This window comes from Danio rerio, chromosome 18, assembly GCF_049306965.1.
Source record: "Danio rerio strain Tuebingen ecotype United States chromosome 18, GRCz12tu, whole genome shotgun sequence".
Classification (NCBI taxonomy): Eukaryota; Metazoa; Chordata; class Actinopteri; order Cypriniformes; family Danionidae; genus Danio; species Danio rerio.
This window is the reverse complement of record NC_133193.1, coordinates 34684091-34706763: the sequence shown is the minus strand read 5'-3', so window position 1 is coordinate 34706763 and position 22673 is coordinate 34684091. Positions and strand designations below refer to the sequence as shown.

At 37.4% G+C, this 22673-nt stretch overlaps 1 protein-coding gene across 3 annotated transcripts in view; it reads right to left on the bottom strand.

The window, feature by feature from the left end:
• The window catches only part of dhx36 (DEAH (Asp-Glu-Ala-His) box polypeptide 36), a 237055-nt gene that overhangs the window by 3850 nt on the left and 210532 nt on the right, over positions 1-22673 (bottom strand). For all 3 annotated transcript variants that reach the window (XM_073929461.1, XM_005159207.6, NM_001128544.2), the window contains 1 exon segment: positions 13890-14013. In XM_073929461.1, coding sequence (XP_073785562.1) covers positions 13890-14013 — 124 coding nt within the window.

Below are 22673 nucleotides of genomic sequence, written 5' to 3'. Positions count from 1 at the left end.
GAGCACCAGAAAAAATTTAGGAGCACCCACCAAAAATGAATGAGCACCGCTGCATATTGTTTTTTAAAGGGATTTATTGTATTTTAAAACAACATTAATAGGACTAACAAAACCAGAAACAACTATCTAACTAATGCTGTGATGACTTAATATTTATGTGCAATAATTCCAAAATGAATGTCTAATAATTGGGCTATAAAATATTATTGATGATGAAAATAACAATAATAGTAACAATGAATTACATTTCTCATTATGATACTGCCTTGAATGTGCATGAATGTAGGTTATCTGCTATCAAAAGTCTGTTACTTTATGAAAAATAAATGTATAGTTTGCATCAAACAAAAATGAAGCATTGCAGTAAGAAATATTTATTTTGTACTGCTGTTTTTATATGCATGTCAATTTAATAAATAATATTTCTGCTACAAAACAAACAAAAAAATATAATAAATCATTCAATTCAATGCTGAAAGCTGCAAAGCAGTCATCAGTAAATAAATAGAAAAATAATATACACCTCAAAAAAGAATAGACAAAAGAAAGTAAGCAATGTCTCACTTCTATCACTCTTTAAAAGTTTTGGTTTCAGTTTGTGTCAATTTAACTGTTCAGTCTGAGCTGATCTTCATTTTTCTGTGTTAGTGGAAAAGCTGGCGAGTCAGTCGATCCAATTTATGAGCAGGCAGAGCAGGATTCTTGCAAACTGGTGCAATACCGCTCTTTGTTATGAGCCGCAGTTTCAGTGTAAACTTAGTAAAGGCGAGCTTCTTACAGTATTAGATTTGACTTTTAGCGGATATTTGCGCTGAACACGCAGTGAATGAAACGCATCGAGATTCGGGCGCCTTCTCCGAAAAGCACATACTCGATTGATTTCAGCTGGCGGATCAATATTTACCGCATGTCATGATCGCTGCGCCTCAACTTTAGGTGGGGTTTGCAAACCTGCGTGCTTTAAGTTTTTACTCTTCAGCCGTTTGCATTGCCCGTGGTCATAAAAGCTCCTTCCCTGTCATCTGACAGCGGAATACCTTGAGTGATTGACAGCTAATATGAACCAATATAGCGGCAAGGAAGAGTAATTCTGCAAGTTTTTAAAAAAAAATCAAAACAGGTTGCACTACAACCATTATCTGCAGTCGCACTAATGCGCCCAAATATATTATGAGGTCGCTAGATTAATTTTCGGGTGCATATGCGACCAAAATGGTCGCAATTTTGAGCCCTGCAAAGATTATTGTTCATTTGATACTAAACCTTTAATTGTCATTTATTAGTGATTTATAAAGCATAAATAGTCCTCACTTTAGATTAGGTCACAAAACTGCATGAAGTTGCATTAATAAAGCATTTATTAACACGCATAGTAACCATTATTATATGTCTGAATAATAAGAATTATAAATGTTAATTTAAATAGTTTATCAATCATTTACTAACTCATTCTAAATTATCTAAAAAAAAAAAACCAACTACTCTTAAATACAAATGGTTTGTAAATCATGTAATACTTAATTTAGAAATAAAAAAAAATCATTAGCAAAGTATAAAAATACAATTATTAAGCACATTATAATTGTGGTTATGTCAAGAATACAGCATTTGTAGCTGCAGTTATAAACTGCTTACTAGCTTTTATTAATGTAGAGTTAATGCTTAACAGATAATAAAGTGTTACCCATTTATTTAATAAACAGATGCAATGCAATTTAAGTCATAAAAAAAACAGACAGGTGCATACATATGGGCACCCCAACAAAATAATGACATCAATCTTCTGCTGTAATATTAGGCTGAAGATGCTTTTTATAGCCAAGGATAAGTCCCTGAATTCTTGCTGAAGGTATTTTGGACCATTCTTCCTTGCAAAATTTCTCCAGTTCAGTTAGGTTTTATGGGTGCCGAGCATGAATGGCCCTTTACAAATCAATCCATAGATTTTCGATGATGTTCAAGTTTGGTTACTGGGTTAGTCATTCTAGAACATTGCCAAAGCATGAATTGTTTGGTGGATCTGGAGCTGTACTTTGGGTCATTGTCATGCTGAAACAACCAACCCTGCCGTAACTTCAGCCTCTTCACTGATTCCTGGTTGTCCATAGTATATTTTTCCAAAATGATTCAGGCTTCTCCAGATAAGCTTAGCAGACCTCAAATGTGTAGCATACAGTCTGGAGGTAAAATTTAATTTGTTACCTCCTTTGTCTATCTGTGTTCAGTCTACAGGACAGTTACGATCACCCGGTGCCAGGGAGACTGCTGTGAGAATCCCTGGATGACACTTTTATTCTAACAGGACACTTAGCAGATTGCTTCAACTCTCTCTATTTTTGGCTTCAAAGAAACAAGGCAGTTAAGAAAAAAGGAGGGAAAACCCTCTCTTTGCCATTTCTGCTTACAGACATTCCCCAATATTAAAAAGGGCAATTAGAACCAAAATTCCTATTCCGAAGTACACATAACTTTTTAAATTTGTATACTCCCCCATTTTACCTGTACACTTTTTATTTCTAACCTTTTTCAAGACACTAGACAAACTAAGAATGTATGAATTATGCTTATGTATCTCTAAAATACTCATGTTTGGTGTCATTCTTCTCCATTACATAATTCTACAACTCATGATCTAGGACATAGGATGATAACTTGTATGCTTCGTGCAGTTTCAAAGCATGAGTTAAAGTTTAGTCTGTATGTCTTGGGACTGTTCACATCAGCGAGGAGAACAAAGGAAGTTGTCCACTCGACTGTCCCTCTCATGCCATTGGTCAGTCAGGAGAGACTGGGAGTCACCTGGCCAATGTCTTTAAATACCTTTTACACCCTTCAAAAGTCTCGGCAGAAAGGTCTACACCAGGGGTTACCAAACTTGTTCCTGGAGGGCCGGTGTCCTGCAGATTTTAGCTCCAACCTAAATCAAGCACAGCTCAACAAGCTAATCAAGGTCTTACTAGGTATTAGGGCTGTAACGAAACACGATATGAAACCGAAATCGCAAAACTCAGATCTACGATCCTGTGTCGTGGTGTGATAAGGGAGAATCGCAACACACTTTGTGACTACCTTTGCAATAACGTCACGCGTGCTTGCAAAAATTGAGCTAGTTGAAGAAGAACGTGAGGAAACACTTTTTTTCGTTCGACATTACGAACACTGCTCCATTTAAGCCCCCTCAATATGTGTTTAGCCGGGAGAGCTCGCACAGAGCTCTTAGTAAGGGACTGTTTGAATGTGTCAGGAATATCAAAAACAAAAACAACTTAACCCCGCTTGACAACAGACAACGGCAGAAACATTGCCAATGCTGTCAAAGCGGCCGGATTTTCACCGCATATACGATGCTTTGCGCAGAGAGGGATGGGCGTTCACCAGATGTCCCGACTCCTCTGCAGAGTAAGGAAAGTTGTCATGTTTTTTCACTGCAATGTTGACATGGTGTTTCAGAAAAATTTTCAACTCCCTTAAATCAAACAAGTTTGGTTTTTTTGAGAGAAATAAGTTGTTTATTTGTTTAATGTTTACTTGATTTAAGGTTTGCAGCACAGGCATTAAGCCTCAGTTCGATTGACAGCACGATTAAGCACAATCGATTGACAGCTGATTCAGTCGTTTCATAAGAGGACCGCGCTTCTTCTCTTCTTTTTTCCTTGTCTACATAAAGGCAGTAGGAAGCGCCTTGTTTTCGGCCACCTGTTCAACTGCAAGGCATACTTAACTTGCGGGACGATAACGTATAACCCGCGCCTACAGACACATTTGCCAAAGAAGCAAAATAGAAGCAGAATATTGCTGTTTGATACGTGTTGATGCTAAACCAGCGCTGATGTTGACCTGGATCAGCGTAATAAACGCAACAAATAGGCTTTACCTTTTATTTTACAGATTACAAAGCATGTATGCACATTAATGCAATATCATATTTAAACAACAAAACTTTTTACAGAAAAATCAACATATGCACGCGTTGTTGTCTTTACACGCACTTGAACCGCAAGGGAGAGAGAAGAAACCATATATCAGGACATATTCTTTAAAATAATGATTTCTATTAAAAATGTAAAAAGGTTTTGTGATTATAATAATAAAAGCGGGGCATTAAATAAATGCATATTTTCCGTGGAGCGAGCAATTTGAAGAAAGTCTGCCATTTTTAATTGACGGAAGAAAAAAAACATCCTATGTCGGTTATTAAAAAGAATCAGTCAGTATTTTTGTTTTGTAATATAAATTAATTATTTAAGTGAACATAATTTAGGGCAGTCCTATTTATTTTATCCATTTTATTTAGATTATTCTGCTCTTCTGTGCTTAACACTGCATGTACATGAAAATGCTCTGTTGTTCTGTTCTGTTATTAATATGCTAGCATTTAAAAATAAATCAGTATTTTAAAATGAAATATTTAATGTGTCAGACACAAAATAGACACGTAAATTTGTTCAATATAAAATTTATAGTAATCTGACCAGTTAACTGTCAATAACCGATTAATGAGTGGCGGTTGTCGGTTAGCAAAATTAACCGAAATGAGCATCTCTAGAAGCCATTTAATTTACTTTTTCAAAGTAAGAGAACTTGATTGAAAAAGAATTTTCAACATGCTTGAACCATCTACACAATGGAGTTTAGTTCTGTTTGGTTTTTCAACAGTATTTTGTTACAAAGAAAACAAAAGTGATGGCTTTGGCTATTTATTTATTTTATATATGGCTATTTATATTTTTAATAATTTGCATTGTTAATATTGTTCTTTGATGTTTAGTTTATAAAGATTTTTCAAATGTTATTTAATAAAAATTAGGTTTAAAAAATCTTTTTTTTTCCCCACCCCCCACGAAAAAAAAATGATACGAACCGAATCATGCGTTTGGTGTATTGTTACAGCCCAACTAGGTATGCTTGAAATATCCAGGCAGGTGTGTTGAGGCACTAAAACTGAGATTGTTGACCCCTGGTCTACACAGATGTGCCCCTGTCAGGGTAAACCGTGTTTCTGTACCCACGTGATTTGAGTCCAAGTTTTCTTATTTTCTGTCAAGTTAAAGTTTGTGTCTTGCGTATCCTCCGATCTGCATCGCAAACTTCACGCATCAAGAAAGGACTTCTTAAGGGAATCCATCTTCCACGCATCAGAGAATCTCGCACAACAAGGGAAAGAAACAAACAGGTATTTAGTCGTGCGCAATGACTGTAAAATATATGGACGACGCGACAGCCCCTTTCCCCATTGAACGCCTTGAGGGCAAAACGCCTGCTTGACGGGCACAAACTGTCGCAAAAGACTGCTGAAATTGGAGCCTGGACAAGCGCAGAAGGACTGTCTGATGGAGCCAGAGGAGGAGCCGCGAAAATGAGCGGAACGAGCTTCCAACCAAACGCTTTATGCAAAATCGACCACGCCCCCCGAACATCTCACTTGACTGCCGGTGTCTGCACTATAACAAACGCTCGCTGATGTACATAGAAGCACTTACATTTAAAAACACAGAATAATATACGGTTTAAAAACGCTGTGATGTAAGCTGGTAAACTTTATTAAAAGCAACACATGCTGGACTGCAGAAATAAACGATCTTTTATACACTCAAGCCTGAACATGAGCACAAATAATATATTTTCTTATAAGAAGGTTGTTGGTATTTGTTATTTTCATAGGGGTAGAAATAACACTTGTAAAATATGAACAATAACATAAACAACACGTACATTTTAGGAAAGGTTTTTTATTTTTAATTAGCCATCAACAGAACCCAAAACATAGCCTACACATCATAACGATTTACCAGGCGGGAACAATCGTGCGTTTAGAAGATAAATACAGCAAGACTGCTAAATATCAACAGGATATTTGCACATCCCACCCTGCAATTTGTCAATTTGTGCAAAAAAGAACTTTGCAGTATTAATACAATGTCTATCTGCTGCAACATCGCTAGTATATTGTTTATTAATTTTCGCTTGAATTGTTTATTTATTTATTAATTTTGCCTCCGTTTTCATTTGATTTATTCGATGCATCCATTGTATCTGGCAATGAGGAATTTACATTCATTTTAATGTTTAGTTTGAGTTTTCAAATAAAACACCAACAGTAAATGATGTAATAAATAATATATAACATTTACAGCTCTATTAGGTTATATAAGATTCAGTTTCAATAATGTTTTTATAACAGCAAATTTAGTAGATTACTTAATAACATGCCGAAACTTAAAATGCAGAGACGTCCTGTAAAGCAAGCATAACCTTACAGAAGATCAACGTGGAGATTATTATTTTAGACACATAAAGAGAATTACTGCTACTGATCACCTGTATTTTCCCCATACTTAAACTAGTTTATTTGTCATTTATTGTGCAGTTTTATTGTCATATTTAGCCTATATTGAAATTCTTAATTATTGTGCACTACAAAATGTATTAAATTTTACTATTATTAAATACTTGTGCAATCAATACAGGTTTATTGTTATTTATTTTGTCCTTTATTTAAATATTTGCAATGCATGCTGTTTGCATTTTTATTCAAAGGTTAAACTCAGTGCTACACTTTGCGTTTACATAGTAACTTAGCCTGCGTTTGCTGTCATATCAACACAAATGGATGTAATAACGTTAACAAATTTGAGGGTTTTATATAATGAAGAATTAATCGCGCCAGCTCCGGGCCGCAGCGCACATAACTTACTCGCGGCGTCGCGGGCCGATTCCGGCTCGCTTGCGGCAGCGTCGGCTCGCTCGGCCACCGCATCTGGCTCGATTGACTCGAGTCCATAGGCATCCGGTGTATGTCCAGCAGAGGTAGTCAGTCTGAGGGGTAAGTCTCCGGCAGGCGAGAACTGGCCCGAGTGTATTTTGCTATCTGGGTGGCTAGGTGTGTCTCACCAAACTAATAAAGCCCGAAAAAAAGCCCTGACCTTAGCGAATAAACAGTGTTCCACCAGATCATGTATGTCAGAAACTGTAGTTTACTGCTGAACCCATTTTGTCATGGTAAAATAACACAGAAATCAAATAAGACCACTTCAGTCTCCTGCCGAAGCTCAGACGGTCTGCTTTAAGAAACTGTCAATCACAACTGTCAATCACGATGACACGCCCAGCATTAAATTACTGCTAAAAACAAACTGTTTACAAAAATGAGGATCTGCACCTATTTCAGCACAATAATCAGTGCCTTAATCGACCAGAACCATCTTTCGGGACATTTTATTGCAAGTGTAATTATTTTTTTTATTTGGGCTCAAGTCTCCTTCATTTAACATGGAGGAGGCGGGCTTTATGACTTGTACTGCAGCCAGCCCCCAGGGGACGATCTAACGGCCGAGACCTTCACTCAAATGCAGGCTTGCGGCACACTTGGTCGTGCGTTAAAGCTGTGCCCCTTTAAAAAAGGTGTTTTATAATCTTAGTGGTCCTTAAAGGTGCAGTAGGTGATTATCTTTAGAAACATTTTTTTTGTTGTGCTGGCCGAAGCCAAACTCTCTTCACAGTCCAATAGTATTTATTAAAGTAAATTATCTAAATGTATTTATACGTATTTTTATATTTGGGGTAAGGCATAAAACTAAAAAAAATTTTCATCTAATTAAATATTGTTGGGTTGACATCTCCCACAATTCCGATAAGTAGCTTAAACTGTCTGTCAGCAAATGTAGATTCGGACTTCTGCGCATCTGTTTACGCATATCCGCCAGTCGCGTGTGCCCGCCTGCATGAGCGCCGCGTGTTCACGAGACAATCACAGACGCGGTAAAATCAAATGCTGAATTGAAACTTTTGAAAATCCTGAATCAATATTGGAGATACTTTTGCATGCTGGAGGAAGGACGACACCATGGCTGAAGTATTTCTGTTAATGTTCTGTAATGTTCTGTTTTAAAACTATTTTAGTCAAGGCTAAGCTTATGTTAGATTGTGTTGTGTTATGAATGGCTTATATGCACAGACGTGTTGTACAGCCACTGAAATTACCCAGCAAAATATTGATGTGACTATTTTCAGTTTTATAAGGGACCCTTGACAGCACAAATAATGTAGATTTTCTATTAGGTTTAACAACAAAACATCAGTAAATAGCGCTATTCCACCCAACCTGCTTTACTGAGCTAAAGTTGCTTTTCTATTCACATTTGTTTATTTTTGAACAATGACAGCCTTCCTATACTGTTTACCATGCTACACTGAATATTCGCTCTGAAATAGCACTAAGTATGGCTTAGTAATAAATGTAATTCCTGCACGCCGCCGGCCAAGCACTAACTAACTGGCGAATGTCATGAACTAGTGAGTTGTACGCTGTTGTGACGCAGTGCGCACATTCGTGATTTCAGGAGGCGTGGCTTTGAATCACAGTCCCTCCCCGACTTTCCAAAGATAATATGCTAAGTGGTTAGAATTTTGGCAGATCATCCATTGCTTCTTTAATAGTTGTGTGGAACTGAGGTAGATTTGCCATTTTTTTAAAGACATTAGCCCCTTTCACACATACAGACCTTTCCGGAAAATTACCGGCAATTTTCCGGAAAGGTTGTATGTGTGAACAGGCCCTTTTTGAAAATACCGGTAAATTCGTTCAGGCTATTTTCCGGAAAGAGAAGTTGTAACATTACCGTTAATTTGCCAGAATGCTGCGCTGTGTGAATGCACAAGGAAGATTAGATTTGCCATTTTTTTTAATCTAAATTCTTTTACTTTTGCGCTTTCTTTTCTATGTTTTTATTGTTATGTTGTTACATTTGTTTGTTATATGTCAGACTTGTCAATAAATCACAGTATAACCATGTTGGATTGTCTTTGTTTTGCCTCACAGAAAAGGTCAATTTAACGATAGAGCCTTGCTACAAGCTACAAACAAGTTTACTAAAACTTCTAAAAAATTAATTTACTTCACAAGAAGTAGTTATAATTCCCTTTCTAAATAAATATATAACTATAGACTCTATCTGTGCTTGGAGCACAAGTCATTGTTATTTTTATTTGGTTAAATTAACTAAATTAATTTAGAATATTAAAAATTATTAAAAATAATATTCATAAACTGAGCTAATTTCGCTACAAATTACTCTTCTTGCTGGCAGAGCACAGAAAAGGATTTTTTCTGCATTACCCTTCCACTGAGATGTTCTTTGCGAAGAGTGTGCTGGACTGTGTAATGTTGTACATTGGCATTATCAGCAGCAAGACGTTTTTGGAGCTTTTCGGCGGTGGTCTGTGGTTTGTCTATGACCATTTTAACTATTCACTTTTGCCTTTTAGACATTTTTCTTGGCCTACCACATATTTCCTTCAAAATAAATACTCCTGTAGCCTTCCATTTTCTTACTATATTTCTGACTGTGCAGATAGTGACATTAAACTTTTGTGATAGCTTTTTGCATCCTTCTGCTAATTCATGTTGGGCAATTATCCTAGTTTTTAGGTCATTAGGAAGTTCTTTTGAGGTTTCCATGTTGGTACTTTCTGGTTCACAATATGGAGAAGCACACATAACCAGTGTTGAGAGTAATGTGTGACAAAAGTAATGTATTACAGTAATGTATTACATTTTCCTGTATCGCAGTAGTGTAAGACATTACTAATACATTTTCAGTAATATTTTACTCGGTACATGTTCAGTAACGCGTGCGTTACAAAAAACTTTTCGCCCGCAAGACATTAGCCCCTTTCACACATACAGACCTTTCCGGAAAATTACCGGCAATTTTCCGGAAAGGTTGTATGTGTGAACAGGCCCTTTTTGAAAATACCGGTAAATTCGTTCTGGCTATTTTCCGGAAAGAGAAGTTGTAACATTACCGTTAATTTGCCAGAATGCTGCGCTGTGTGAATGCACAAGGAAGATTGCCGTAATAAGCGCGTCCACGTCTAGAACGGGCTGACGTGAAACACCTGCTTTAGCCAATCAGAACAGTCAGACGCATTCACGTGCGCGCGGTTTATGAGAATAAAACCCTTTGAATATTTTTCCAGACACCTTTAGCTGCTAGATGTTAGTCAGATAATGTTTCTATGTTCCTTCTTAATGCTGTGTAAATAATTATCGATAAAATGTTTATGATAATCCGTTGTTTGTTTACCTTCAAGCTTTGCGTGTGCCCGTGAGCGCCCATAGCGCCAACACACACACATATCATGAACATCTCGACATGCGAAAGTGTTTTTCTATGTTTTCATTAGAGTTGTACTCAATACTGATCCATCGCAAGAGTTTGTAATGTAGTCAAATGTTTACAAACACAAGCGCAGCTGTTTAGAGGTCATTTCTTGTTAATGATGTCAGAATTTACCGCATTTTGCGATGGATGTGTGAATGCTCTTTTCCGGAAAAATTCTGTAACGTCCTCGCCTGTGTGAACAGCGCTTTTTTGAATATACCGGTAAAGTAGTTCCGGAAATTTTCCGGATATTTACCGGTATCACTGTGTGAAAGGGGCTATTAACAAATAAAAAATACCGCAGTTCTATTTCCTGTTCGTGGCTAATGAATATATGCGTGTGTTGTCATTAATCTCCCTCTGGCTATGGGACCTTTTTACTTTGAACGCGGAATGATTTCAGCCTCTGAGCTCGAGGTCCGGGGTTATTAGCTCAGCCCGGTTAGCAGTAAGATTAAGTCCTGGTGGAAAAGCGGCAAATAGATGAAAAATGGCAGATTGACGCTAGATTAACGTAAGTGCATATGGCGTTATTTCACTGACAAATGTCGTAAGCTCATTTATGTAATACGAGCGAGTGAACATGGCGGTTTCCTCTGTGGACAAAACTCCTCACGTGCACTCATCACTGACTGGGCTGCTCACGTGCTAACAACCTGCTCTCGCTTTGTTAGATGATGCAGACTCACAATCTGTGCCTTTTGTTTCCTCTTCCTTTCGTGATGTTGCTCTCCAGAGATCCTCCTATTTAATTGTAATCCCAAGAATGTTATATGGTTTATATATAGCAACACTATTTACCTACAGGTTAAGATAAATTCTATAATAAATACTAGTGTTTTTGAGTGTAAGGTATACAGCCTATGTTTTAGGCTAGTATTATTTACAATGAATGCTTAAGCATACTGTCGTATTAAGAATAGTAAACTCATAAAATGAAATATAAAGTGTAGTTTTACTACAGTAAAATGTGGTGAATTGTAGTACAATATACCCTATATTGTAAAAAAAAAATACATCACTGGATCATTTGTTTATATTACACTTGTGTTACCATAGCAACTATAGTATTACCACTAAAGAGTAATTGAAGTACTTAATGATAATATGTGTGTTCAGGGGCCCTGTGGAACAGCTTCTTCTCAAAATGAAGAGGATGACAGGAAAAAAAGTCCTCCACAATCTCATCAACAATGTGAAAGACAACAGACACTAGTTCACTTTATTTTAGTTGCCATAATAAAATGTGATTGATGATGAGATTTATTTGAAGAGTGAATAGTACAGTAGGCTATAATCCCTAATCAAGTATTTCTATTAGTTACATTTCTGCTTGCGTTAGTTTTTATTTTTGTCTAAATGTTTTTTATTTATTATGGTGCACCTTTCGGATGTTTAATAAATGTTTTTCAAATAAAACGTATTCTTTACATCCAACGTCTATTCTCTGTATCTTTAAGTGTTTAAAACTGGAAATATTTCATCATATAACATACAGCCAAAAATGTTATGGTTTATTAGATTAAAAATTATAAGTCTATTTTAGTATTTTGGTTATTGTTAATAAGTAGTGTACTAACATAAATTATATCAAAAAGCTTGAAAGGAAGATGGAACACAAGACACAAATTATGAGTCTGCATATAATCTCACTGAGAGAGCAGTGTACTGAGAGCACGCAAGAACATTTGTGCGTGAGCAGTGCATATTTGAGAGATCGTGAGAATTTGTGCGCAAGCATCGTATGTGAGAGCTCGCAAGCAGTTTTGTCCACAAACAGAGGAAATCGGTGCACAAACATACTAAGAAAGCTGTTCATCATGCGCACTTTGTGCATGACAGATTTGTGTTGTAAACCACTTGAATGTAAAGTAAATACATTTAAAGCTTCAAGCAGTGATGATAGGGACCTCGCATACGGGCTCACCGCCGCCGGTGGCCTCAAGGTAGCAGCGAACAACATTAATTTAAGCCGATATATTAAAAAAAATCTGAGAAAATCACAGATTTATGCTAAACTACCTCCTGTCAGCAGGTGGCACTACAACTGTGACTCAAGATTGGCATGTAGATGCCTTTAGGAGAGGAATCTTATCAACCATGTGAATTTTCAGGCAGATCGGACATTGTTTGGCTGAATTGTATGTAATTTCCTGTTACCAGCAGGAGGCGCTATGACTGTGACTCTATTGGCATGTAGATGTCTTCATGAGAGGATTTTAATCAACCATGTGAAGTTTCAGGCAGATCAGACATTGTGTGGCTGAGTTATAAGCCAAACTACCTTCTGCCAGCAGGTGGCGCTATGACTGACTCTAAATTGTTATGTGGATGTGTTCAGGAGAGGACTTTTATCAACCATGTGAAGTTTCAGGCAGATCGGACATTGTGTGGTTGAGTTATAAGGACTTCCTGCTCCATGGCGAAGCGTTGAGGTTTGTCATGCTGCCACGGACACGCCCCTCTGCAAAAACTCTAGATGATACGATGCTGATACGATAAAATTTGTGGGAGAAGTTTGTTACAGTGTAAATCATGACATTTCCTGTGGCCAGCAGGTGGCGCTATAACTGTATCTGGATATTGGCATGTAAACGTGTTTAGGTCAGGAATTTCGAGGCAGATTGGATATTGCATGCCTGAGTTCTAACGACTTCCTGTTTTGTGGCGAATAGTCAAAGTTTTTGAGGCCGCCACAGACACGCCCATCAACGAAAACTCAAAAGCTTCGGAATTTAACATCGCCAAGGCCTTTAGATGACAAAACCCAATTTTGGTGTCGATCGGATAAAATCCCTAGGAGGAGTTCGTTAAATTACGCAAAAACGCCACGCGACTTCCTGTTGAATTTGAGATATGGCTCCAAGTGACTTTTTCGTATGTTTTGGCATGTGATTCGTAGATCGGGGGCTCGTCAGTTTAATTTTTCTAGGTGGTGCTGTTGAGTCATTTTGCCACGCCTACTTCCGAAACCCATAACAAACGTAAATGTTCACCACTTCTGAGGCGTGTGCAACGTTTTGTGAGTTTTCGGGCATGTTTAACCCCGCAAAATCGCAATTCATTCTGCGGAAGAAGTCGGAAGAATAATAATAAGAAACGGAGCTATTCCAATAGGGCCTTGCACCGTTCGGTGCTCGGTCCCTAATAATGGCAACAATAAGAAAAGAAACAAAATCTGCATTTTGTCATGGCATTGGAGTTTACATATCGGCCTGTTGTGTCTAATATGAATATAGCCAAGCCATTCACAGATATTGCCAGATAATCACTTTACCACTTACCTAAAAACCAAAGGGCATATCACTGATCTTCTTTTATAAAAGAAAGAGCACATAATTTTGCAGCTACAGAGGGATGTCCAAACTTTTGAATAAAACTGTATATATGATTTTTCCGCAAAGTCATACAACATACATGTAGCAAATAAGGTAGTAAGCTTAATTTCAGATTAGCCAACATTCCTGGGTTTAGGTAAATTTGTCAAAAATGGTTGAACGTTCATCAGGACCTTGATGTGAACAAACAGACATATCTCTTTCCAAGTAAACAGAATTGTTTTATAAAATTATGTATGTGAAATAAGTGAATGGATACAGCATGAGTGTATGTGTGCGAGTATATTAGGGAAAACTTTGATAGCCAAAGCTGGAACCTCACTCTATTCATAAAAATATATGTCATCATATACAGTATGCTTTAAATGTTTAAGCAAGAGGTACGTACACTGGTGGTTTTCATCTTCAGGTGATAGACAAGCCACTTGTATTGAAACTGAGTTTCCTCTGCATTGACGGATTTTGGATGGATACAGACTTTCCCATCAGCCTTAGTATACACCTTCACAGGCCTACAAAAAGAATGATTTCAAGAATTACTTTACAATGCTGTTACTTTGACTAAAACTTTAGAATGTGACTGTAAAAGAAATCTAGTAATTTAAATAAAAATGCTCATCAAATCAATTGATTGTGTTAGAAAAATCAGAAGCCAAATGAGCATTTTAGAATAATTTTAAGCAATAGCTGCTAACAATTCAGTGTTGCATACAACAAATAAATCATGTTATAAATTTATACAAACTGAAAACTAAGGCCTGACTAGTGGGGAATAAATCCTTTCAAAATTTTCACTGGACCCTCAAACAAACAATTGAGTTTTTTGTCATAAAAGCAACTTTGTATTCTAATACATCTGCTAATTATAGCAACATTTAAAAAAAATAAATTTTCTTTATTGTTTTTTACACATTCAAATACAACTTACAAATGCAGTCCAACCAGCAATATACAAACAAAACAGACGTATAGTCATAATAGATTAATACAATAAAAATTTAAAATTATAATAATAAACACAAAAAGAAAACAAATAAAAAATAAATATATTTTTTAAATGCTGACCTTTTATTTAATCTAAATTAGTCTAATCCTCTTCAATTTACCTATTTCTTGCAGAATTTATGTTTAAAAAAATTATCCATAAAAGGTTGCCAGATTTTATAAAATTTGTCTTTTTCCTTTTTTAGGTAGAATCTGATTTTCTCCCGTTCCAAATGTTTCATTGCATCCCTCATTAGATGTATATATATTTAGGAGCAGGTTTCCAGATTAGTAATATTAACCTTTGTGCTTGTAGACAAACAAATGGAACTATATTTTGTTCTGTATTGCTTTTACTTATCTCAAAATCAGTAATGGCTAGAACTGCAATACAGGGATCTGGCTCTATTAGCTTTTAAGCTATTTTTGAGAATGTTACAAAAATATTTTCCCAGCAAGATGATCATTTTGGACATTATCCAAATGTGCACATGCACACAGCTCTTTTGTCTTTTTTTCATGAATGAGTCGTTTATATGCGTTAACATTACTTATTCATAACATAGACTACAGGCCAAGTTGGAACATAAAAATAAAATAAGCCCTCTGTAACATCTTAACATCTCAACACTCTAAATAGGCCTGGGTACATACACTTAACCTTTAAATTGGCCAACGCACCAATAAAAATAAGGCGCAGTAGGTAGTGCTGTTGCCTCACAGCAAGAAGGTCGCTGGGCCGAGCCTTGGCTCAGTTGGCGTTTTTGTATGGAGCTTACATGTTCTCCCTGCGTTTGTGTGGGTTTCCTCCGGGTGCTCTGGTTTCCCCCACAGTCCAAACACATGTGGTACAGGTGAATTGGGTAGGCTAAATTGTCCGTAGTGTATGAGTGTGTGTGTGAAAGTGTATGTGTGTGAATGTGTGTGTGGATGTTTCCCAGAGATGGGTTGTGGCTGGAAGGGCATTCGCTGCGTAAAAACTTGCTGGATAAGTTGGCGGTTCATTTCATTTTCCATGACAGCGGTTTCAATGCAGCGAGTGACCTAATCATCTTCCCTGTCAGCTCGCTGGACACTGCTCCTTAGTGCTCTACCGTAATACACAGTGTATAAGCGACCGCCGAAATACTTTGGCGGCTAGAATGACTGTTCGAATTAAACAGGTGGCTGGCCTGACCGCTGACAAAATTCGCTCTTTTTGACATCTCTGTCATAATTTATTATACCTTTGCAGGGATGGATTTCAATGTTGTAACAAACAATTTGATTACTTCCTCACGCTAATCGAAATGCACCACATGACTGTTTATTTACTGCGCAAGCCCAAGCCTTGCATGACCCCGTCTAAAATGATAGAAATAAAGTCCGAACCCAGCAAAGATCTTCAGCTCTAGTCTGAACTAGTAACATTGTTAGGTTGAGCTGCAAACAATTCAAGGATTTACCTGGATCCGCTATGACTAGCTGCAGCAACGTCCCGCGGCTGCTTTCCTCCTTTCATGTGCGACTCGGCGGGTTTGAGCCTCATAATCCCTAACGAAAAGGTCTTTTTGCTGAATTTACATATTGCTTCATTGCCACATCGTTAAATTTACACTTTCCCATCTTTGCATTTTGAACCTCACATCAACAAACGCATACAAGCGTCTGTAGCCGACCTACCGTAATAAACTAATAAATCACAGAGACTGTCATTTCTCTCCTGTTTCACACATACTAAATTAATCAACTATTAGATGTTTTACTGTGGACCACTGTGCTTCCCTATCGTCATTAAGAACACCGGCTGAAAATTTAATACCTACACCCACTTTACGGTAAAATTTAAGACAATTTAAGACCTTAATTTTCCAGATTTTAATTTAAGACATTTTAAGATTTTTTAAGGACCCGCGGGAACCCTGTGTGATTCTATGCTTCCTGCCCAGACCATAGCTAGTTTTCTCATTTACGTATTACTGCTACCCAACTTTGAGTGAGTGCTGTTGTTTACATTTATCTGCTGTTAAACAGACATCTGTGTGTATTTGTCTTATCCTAAATAAAGAAGCAGAATATGTGAAACTACTGGGTTGTTAATTAGATCAGGATGTATAGGTAAATGTGAAAATGGTAAAGGTGTTTCTTCTATGTTTACCCATAATTGGTATTGTTTTTGTATTCAGTAAGCCATCATCTTTATATTACTTGCCCACCTGAAAGTTTGGTGGACCCATTCCCCCATTTGATTTTGGTCTCTACAAAAATGACTTTCTTATTCTAGGCATATTTTTTTTTTTCCAAACAATCTCTGAAATTATTTTATCAAGCCTATGAAAAAAAAAACTCTGAAGGATGGCCATTTTATATTGTTAATTCTTCCTGTTAATGATATATTTATATGAGACCATCTCTAGATCCTGTGATATTTGATCAAGTAACACTAGAAGGTTCTTTTTGTATAGCTCCAAATACATTTTAGTGATTTTTAATCCTAAATATTTAAACTTAGTTGAAGCCTAAATAGGTAGAAATTCAAAAAGATTGTTGATCAGCTAAATTATTTATTGGAAATACTATTTATTTGTATAGTTATTTATTGGAAATAGTATACTCTTCTCCAAATTAAGTTTACATCCTGAAATGTCCCCAAATTTCTTTAACACAGAAATTATTGCAGGTATATATTTCAATGGGTTAGTGATATAGAATAATAAATCATTGGCATATAATGATACTTTATGCTCCCCTCCAAGTTGAATGATACCACTCTAATCAGTTAGAGGTCATAGACAGATGGCCAGTAGTTTAATTGCCAATGCAAAAAGCATTGGGAATAATGGGCAACCCTGTCTAGTAGAGCGACTTAACCTAAATAGTCAGATCTAAGCTTATTTGTCTGCATGACACAGAGGAGTTTTGATAAACGTTGTACTAAAACCAAACCTTAATAGGGTCGAGAAGAGATAATCCCATTTGACCCTGTCGAAGTGCTTCTTAGCATCCAGCGAAATTAGTGTTTCAGACTGAGAGTTTGATTGATAGGATATGATGCTGGATCAAGTCAAAATCTTTTTCTCTTTTATATATTAAAGAAATTGATGCTTGGTAAAATGTGTCTGGAAGATCTTTCTCTAATTATTCATTAAAGACATCTATGAGAAATGGGTAAACCTCTGCGAAAAACATCTTATAACATTCTGGTGTGTACCCATCTGGGCAAGGTGACTAGAAGATTGTAGGCTATTTATTGCAAAATTAACCTCTTGCAAAGTTATGGGTTCATCTAAAAGCTTATCAGTCATCTAATTTCAAGAAAAAGTTGAATTTTGAAAAAAAAAAAAAAAAATGAAAACACTGAATGGGAATAACAAATCTACCAGCAAAAAAACTGTTGCTGTTGCTTTCACAGCTTGAGGAGAAAAATTAAAACAAAGCTAAACAGAATTCTCTCTGCTCCCCTTTTAGGTTTTTGTGTATTTTAGGCCGCTGAACCTTAATTGTTAAATTTTAACACGGCATAATAACCAATGACGATAGCATTATTAACAGGGTTGATCATCCATCTAAGATTAAAGCTCCTACTACAAAAAAAAAAAATAATAATAGAGAATAATATATATATATATATATATATATATATATATATATATATATATATATATATATATATATATATATATATATTTATACACACACACACACACACACACACACACACACACACACACACACACACACACACACACACACACACACACACACACCTGAGACTACTTTTCATTATAATGCTTTAACACATTTTCTTCTGGTTGAATAATTTTTCGGTATATCATAGGGAGTCAAAGGAATGTCTAAAGCCATCAATCATGATAGAATTTCTAGCTGATTCAAATAGGCTGTGCGTAATCTTGGCTTCCCGGATTTTTCTTTTCAGTGGGCTGAAAGCTGAGAGCAGTTTGGTAACTTCCGGGCCCATGTTCAGAAAAACATGTACCTGAGTTCCGTTGAGAGTGTTTCCCATTTCCTCAACATTATTGATCATCTCCACGTGTACTGAGCAAAAATACTCTAGCTCGCCTGCTAGCTCTAGCAGGTATATAAGGTTTCCATACCATGTAGTTGACCAGCCAAACATTAAAGCGCAATTTGCAGCAGGCGCCCAATGTAATCGGAGCGATCTATTGCAAACACATTGCTATAAAGGCACTATCTGAAGATGTATTTGCATACGTGAATCAGAAACATTTCCATTTAATAAATGTGCAAATAAAATATGATGGACATACTTATTAATGATTCCTACTTGTCTTCCTCGGAATGAAGAGTATAGGCATAATCTGATATGTAGTGGGGAAAAAAGAAGAATGAGTTCATCAGACACTGGATTTGAACCGAATTTATGCTTTGTGTCAAAACATGATGCCATGTGTTTTACGAGCTGCGCCACTGACACCACAAAATTTTACAGCTTTACATCGCACTATTTCTTTTTTAATCCACTCAGTGCGATGTTCAGACCCAACTGGGTTAACCGCATCAGCTAAACTCTCCCACTCAATTTTTTTCTTTTGTTATTAATTCCAAGGACAAACTTGCAAAACACCGTTTTTCTCCGGTCTACCTCCGAAAGCAGCACCTCCAAGTCACATTCTGTTAAAAGTTTCTCTTTTTGCATTTGCTTTTTCATTGGGTTTTGCCAAAGTATAGTAATTAGCATATTCAAATAGGATAGGGGGCAGGGAAGGGTTTCGTGCACGTGCGCTTAGTTTCACGTTTATTCGGGCAAAGAGAATATGCGTGTGATTCGGCGTACGCAGTGTTTCATACATCTGATTTTTTTTTTTTACTCCGTACGCACATTTGCAGCTTTGTGCATACACAATGTTTTAGTATGATTTCAATGCAAGTCTTCTTACATTAGGCCCCAGGTCTGCTATTCAGCTCTCCAGGGCATTCATGCAGCTAGTATTATTTTGGATGTTGTTCTACTGTTGGACCCCCATGGGTTGAGAAAGAAATCAAAATCGCAGGTCAAAGAAGGCAGATTTCCAGAACACACCCACCATTTACCCAATGGCAGCTTAAAGGTTTTTAGAAGCTAAAACTAACTCCCCAAAAGTTCAATTTGGTTTCATTCTGCCAGAAAAAAAAATTCAAATAGAACATTGCTTTGGACGTATTTTGTTTGAAATTATGCATTTTTAGTTCATACAGTACTTCAGTTTTGTGAAGTAAGAAAGCAGCCCAGAAAATGGAATGTAGATGGAAGAAATCAAAGCTAGAGGTTTTTCGTCTGGCCTGGAAATAAAAGTGCACTTAACTTTAAAAAAACTTTAAAGTCTGCCAGATCTGCTTATTTTTCAACTTTAATAGAACAAAATAAACACAACTCTAGGGTCCTGTTCAGCACAGTAGCCAATCTGACAAAAATAAATCATCAACATACATTTCTCAACACAGTAGAATTGACTTTATGACTTTTTTCATATGCAAGATTGATGATATCAGAAATAAAATAAGCAACATTAATCTACCTCCTACAGTATCGTCCCAATTAGAGCACTTTAGACCATAAATGAATAAACCTTTTTTTTTAACAGTAGGGGAGGAAGAACTGTCTAAACTGATCAATTCGTCCAAATTAACAACGTCTATGCTAGATCCTATACTGACCAAATTATTAAAACAATTGTTTTAAGAAGTTTCTGAACCTGTTCTTAATGTTTTGAATTCATCTCTATTTTTAGGATATGTTCCAAAAACCTGTAAACTAGCTGTCAGTAAGCAACTTATTAAAAAACACAGCTTGATCCCCAAGAACTGGTAAATTATACAACCAGTTAAAACCTGCCTTTTCTATCAAAGATACTAGTAAAAGATGTATATGCTCAAATATGTTCCTTCATACAAAGAGACAATATTTATTAAAAAAAAAAATCTGGATTAGAGCATTTCATAGAACAGAAACAGCACTCCTTAAAGTTACAAATGACCTCTTTCTTCCATCCGATCTTAGTTGCATTTCTCTCTTAGTGTTATTGCACCTCAGTGCTGCATTTGATACAATCGATCATAATATTCTTCATGATAGCTTTGAAAATTATGTTGGTATTACAGGAACTGCATTGGCCTGGTTCAGGTCTTATCTATCTGAACGTTATTAATTTGTATCAGAAGCGGCATCATACAGATCAAAAGTACACTGTGGGGTACCACAAGCTCCATTCTTGGTCCCTTAATTTCACACTATATATACTACCGCTAGACAATATCATTACAGTTTTTCTCAAATGCTAAAACACATATCACAAACAATTCCTTCATGCTCTCCAATGTCTAAACACAACATCCTTTTCTAAAGCTACATAAACACAACCACACCCTCTCACTTCAAAACTCAAACCTTTACACCAAAAGAGCAACTTGAAGCTATCAAAAATGTAAACACTATACACATTGTAACATATTGTAACCTGCATTCTGGAGATAAACATTCCATTTAACATTCCAGAAAACAATTTGGGTGAATCGCCAGGACAATAAAATCACTTGGCGACGAAAAGTCTGGCTTAGTAATCCGTGGTGACATGTTAACAAGTCTGGGAGACTTCACAAAACCACTCTCTGCCTACTTCAAAAGAACATGACAGATAAGATAAGAAAGAAAATGAACTCATCAAATCCAGAACCAGCACAAAACCAATGTGTTATGTTTTGTAAACTTTGTATCTCATTTCTGACTTTTCTTACCTGTGTAACATCTCTTATAACCTGTATGCATGTTCCATTTAGGCCTTTGTAAAGCATAAATATTGTAAGGATATGAAAAATTATGTTGATGTACTCTCAACCCCCCCATGTTTGGTACCGATGGGTTTCTGCTGACATTTTACAACACATGATGCATAGATCGAGACCATAACTCGCATTGCTTTATTCTTTAAAGCCCTGTATTAAATGCCTGTCCGCATGCTTTAGGCGGACGCTCAAATTTGCATACGAGCAGCCCAGAGACAAAGGAAGGTTCGTGCGCAAACTTTCCCCTGAAATCATTGGTCAGAATGCTGTACGGGTCGTCACGTGACCCGCAGGTATAACTCATTCTGCCCTCCCAAACATCTGGGCAGAAAGAGAACGTCCCAAAAAGGAACATCATTGACGGTGGTCCTTTTAAGGGCCACACGGCTCTTCACAGCCGCATGGACTTTCCCGCCACGTTTTCTTTATTTTCCGGCAAAGTAAATTCAGTTTAAAGTTTGCGATCGTGTTCGTCCGAACTGCATTACAAACTCCACGCATCAAAGGACATCAAGAGTAGTTTTCATCACGACGGAAGAGAGACGCATAAAAGAGACCTCCAGACATGTAAAACCAGGTGATTTTAGTTATGCGATTAAGCTGTGCCGTATCCACGTATTCGGTTCAGAAGCCGCTTGTCTGAAAGAGTATTGAACGGGCTAATGAATGCCAATGAATTGGCAGCGTACGCTTGCACAGGTGTGCTTTAATGCTAATTAACCTAGCATATAAGCACACGTAGAGCAAGCAGACGCCATCCTTTTCGCTTCAGAGACTTTCTGATCGAGTCGATGAGGGTTCCTCCTGCTGTGATCAAGCGATTCCGAGCGAACGAGAGCATTCTCCCGGTCCAGAGTGTGTACACGCAGCGGCAGACGGTCGAGCTGGGTTTCTCCCTTGCCTGGCGTTCTTTGGGTCCAGTCCTCCAGAGCGGTGTGTATAAAGTTGCAACATCACAAAGAGAGCAACACAGTCGTTCAGCACGTCCTTTTCAGGATGGCGCTCCGACTGTGCGTTTCTGGATGCGGTGGTTTCCTGTCCTCGGATGATGGGCACGGGCACTGCGTTGCATGCCTGGGGGATCCAGCATGTTAATGCGGTGCTCGCGGGCAGTTCATAATGTCATTGCGATGCCATGACTGTTGCGCAGTAGACCTCCCGCTCCTCCAAGCACTCTATCCAAGCTTCGGGCGGGGGAAGCGATCCGTCTAACAGATGGTAGCCCTTACGCTCGATGACACTGGAGACCAGATGTCCACCGCGACATCGGGGGGTGGGCTTTCATTGTCTGATGATGATCCAGACCCGCTCGCCCCCTCCGGGCAGGTGAGCGCTGTCAAAACGGATCCTGAAAAGGACATGTTAGCCGTGCTTTCCCGGGCTGCTTCGGCCGTGGGTTGGAGATGGT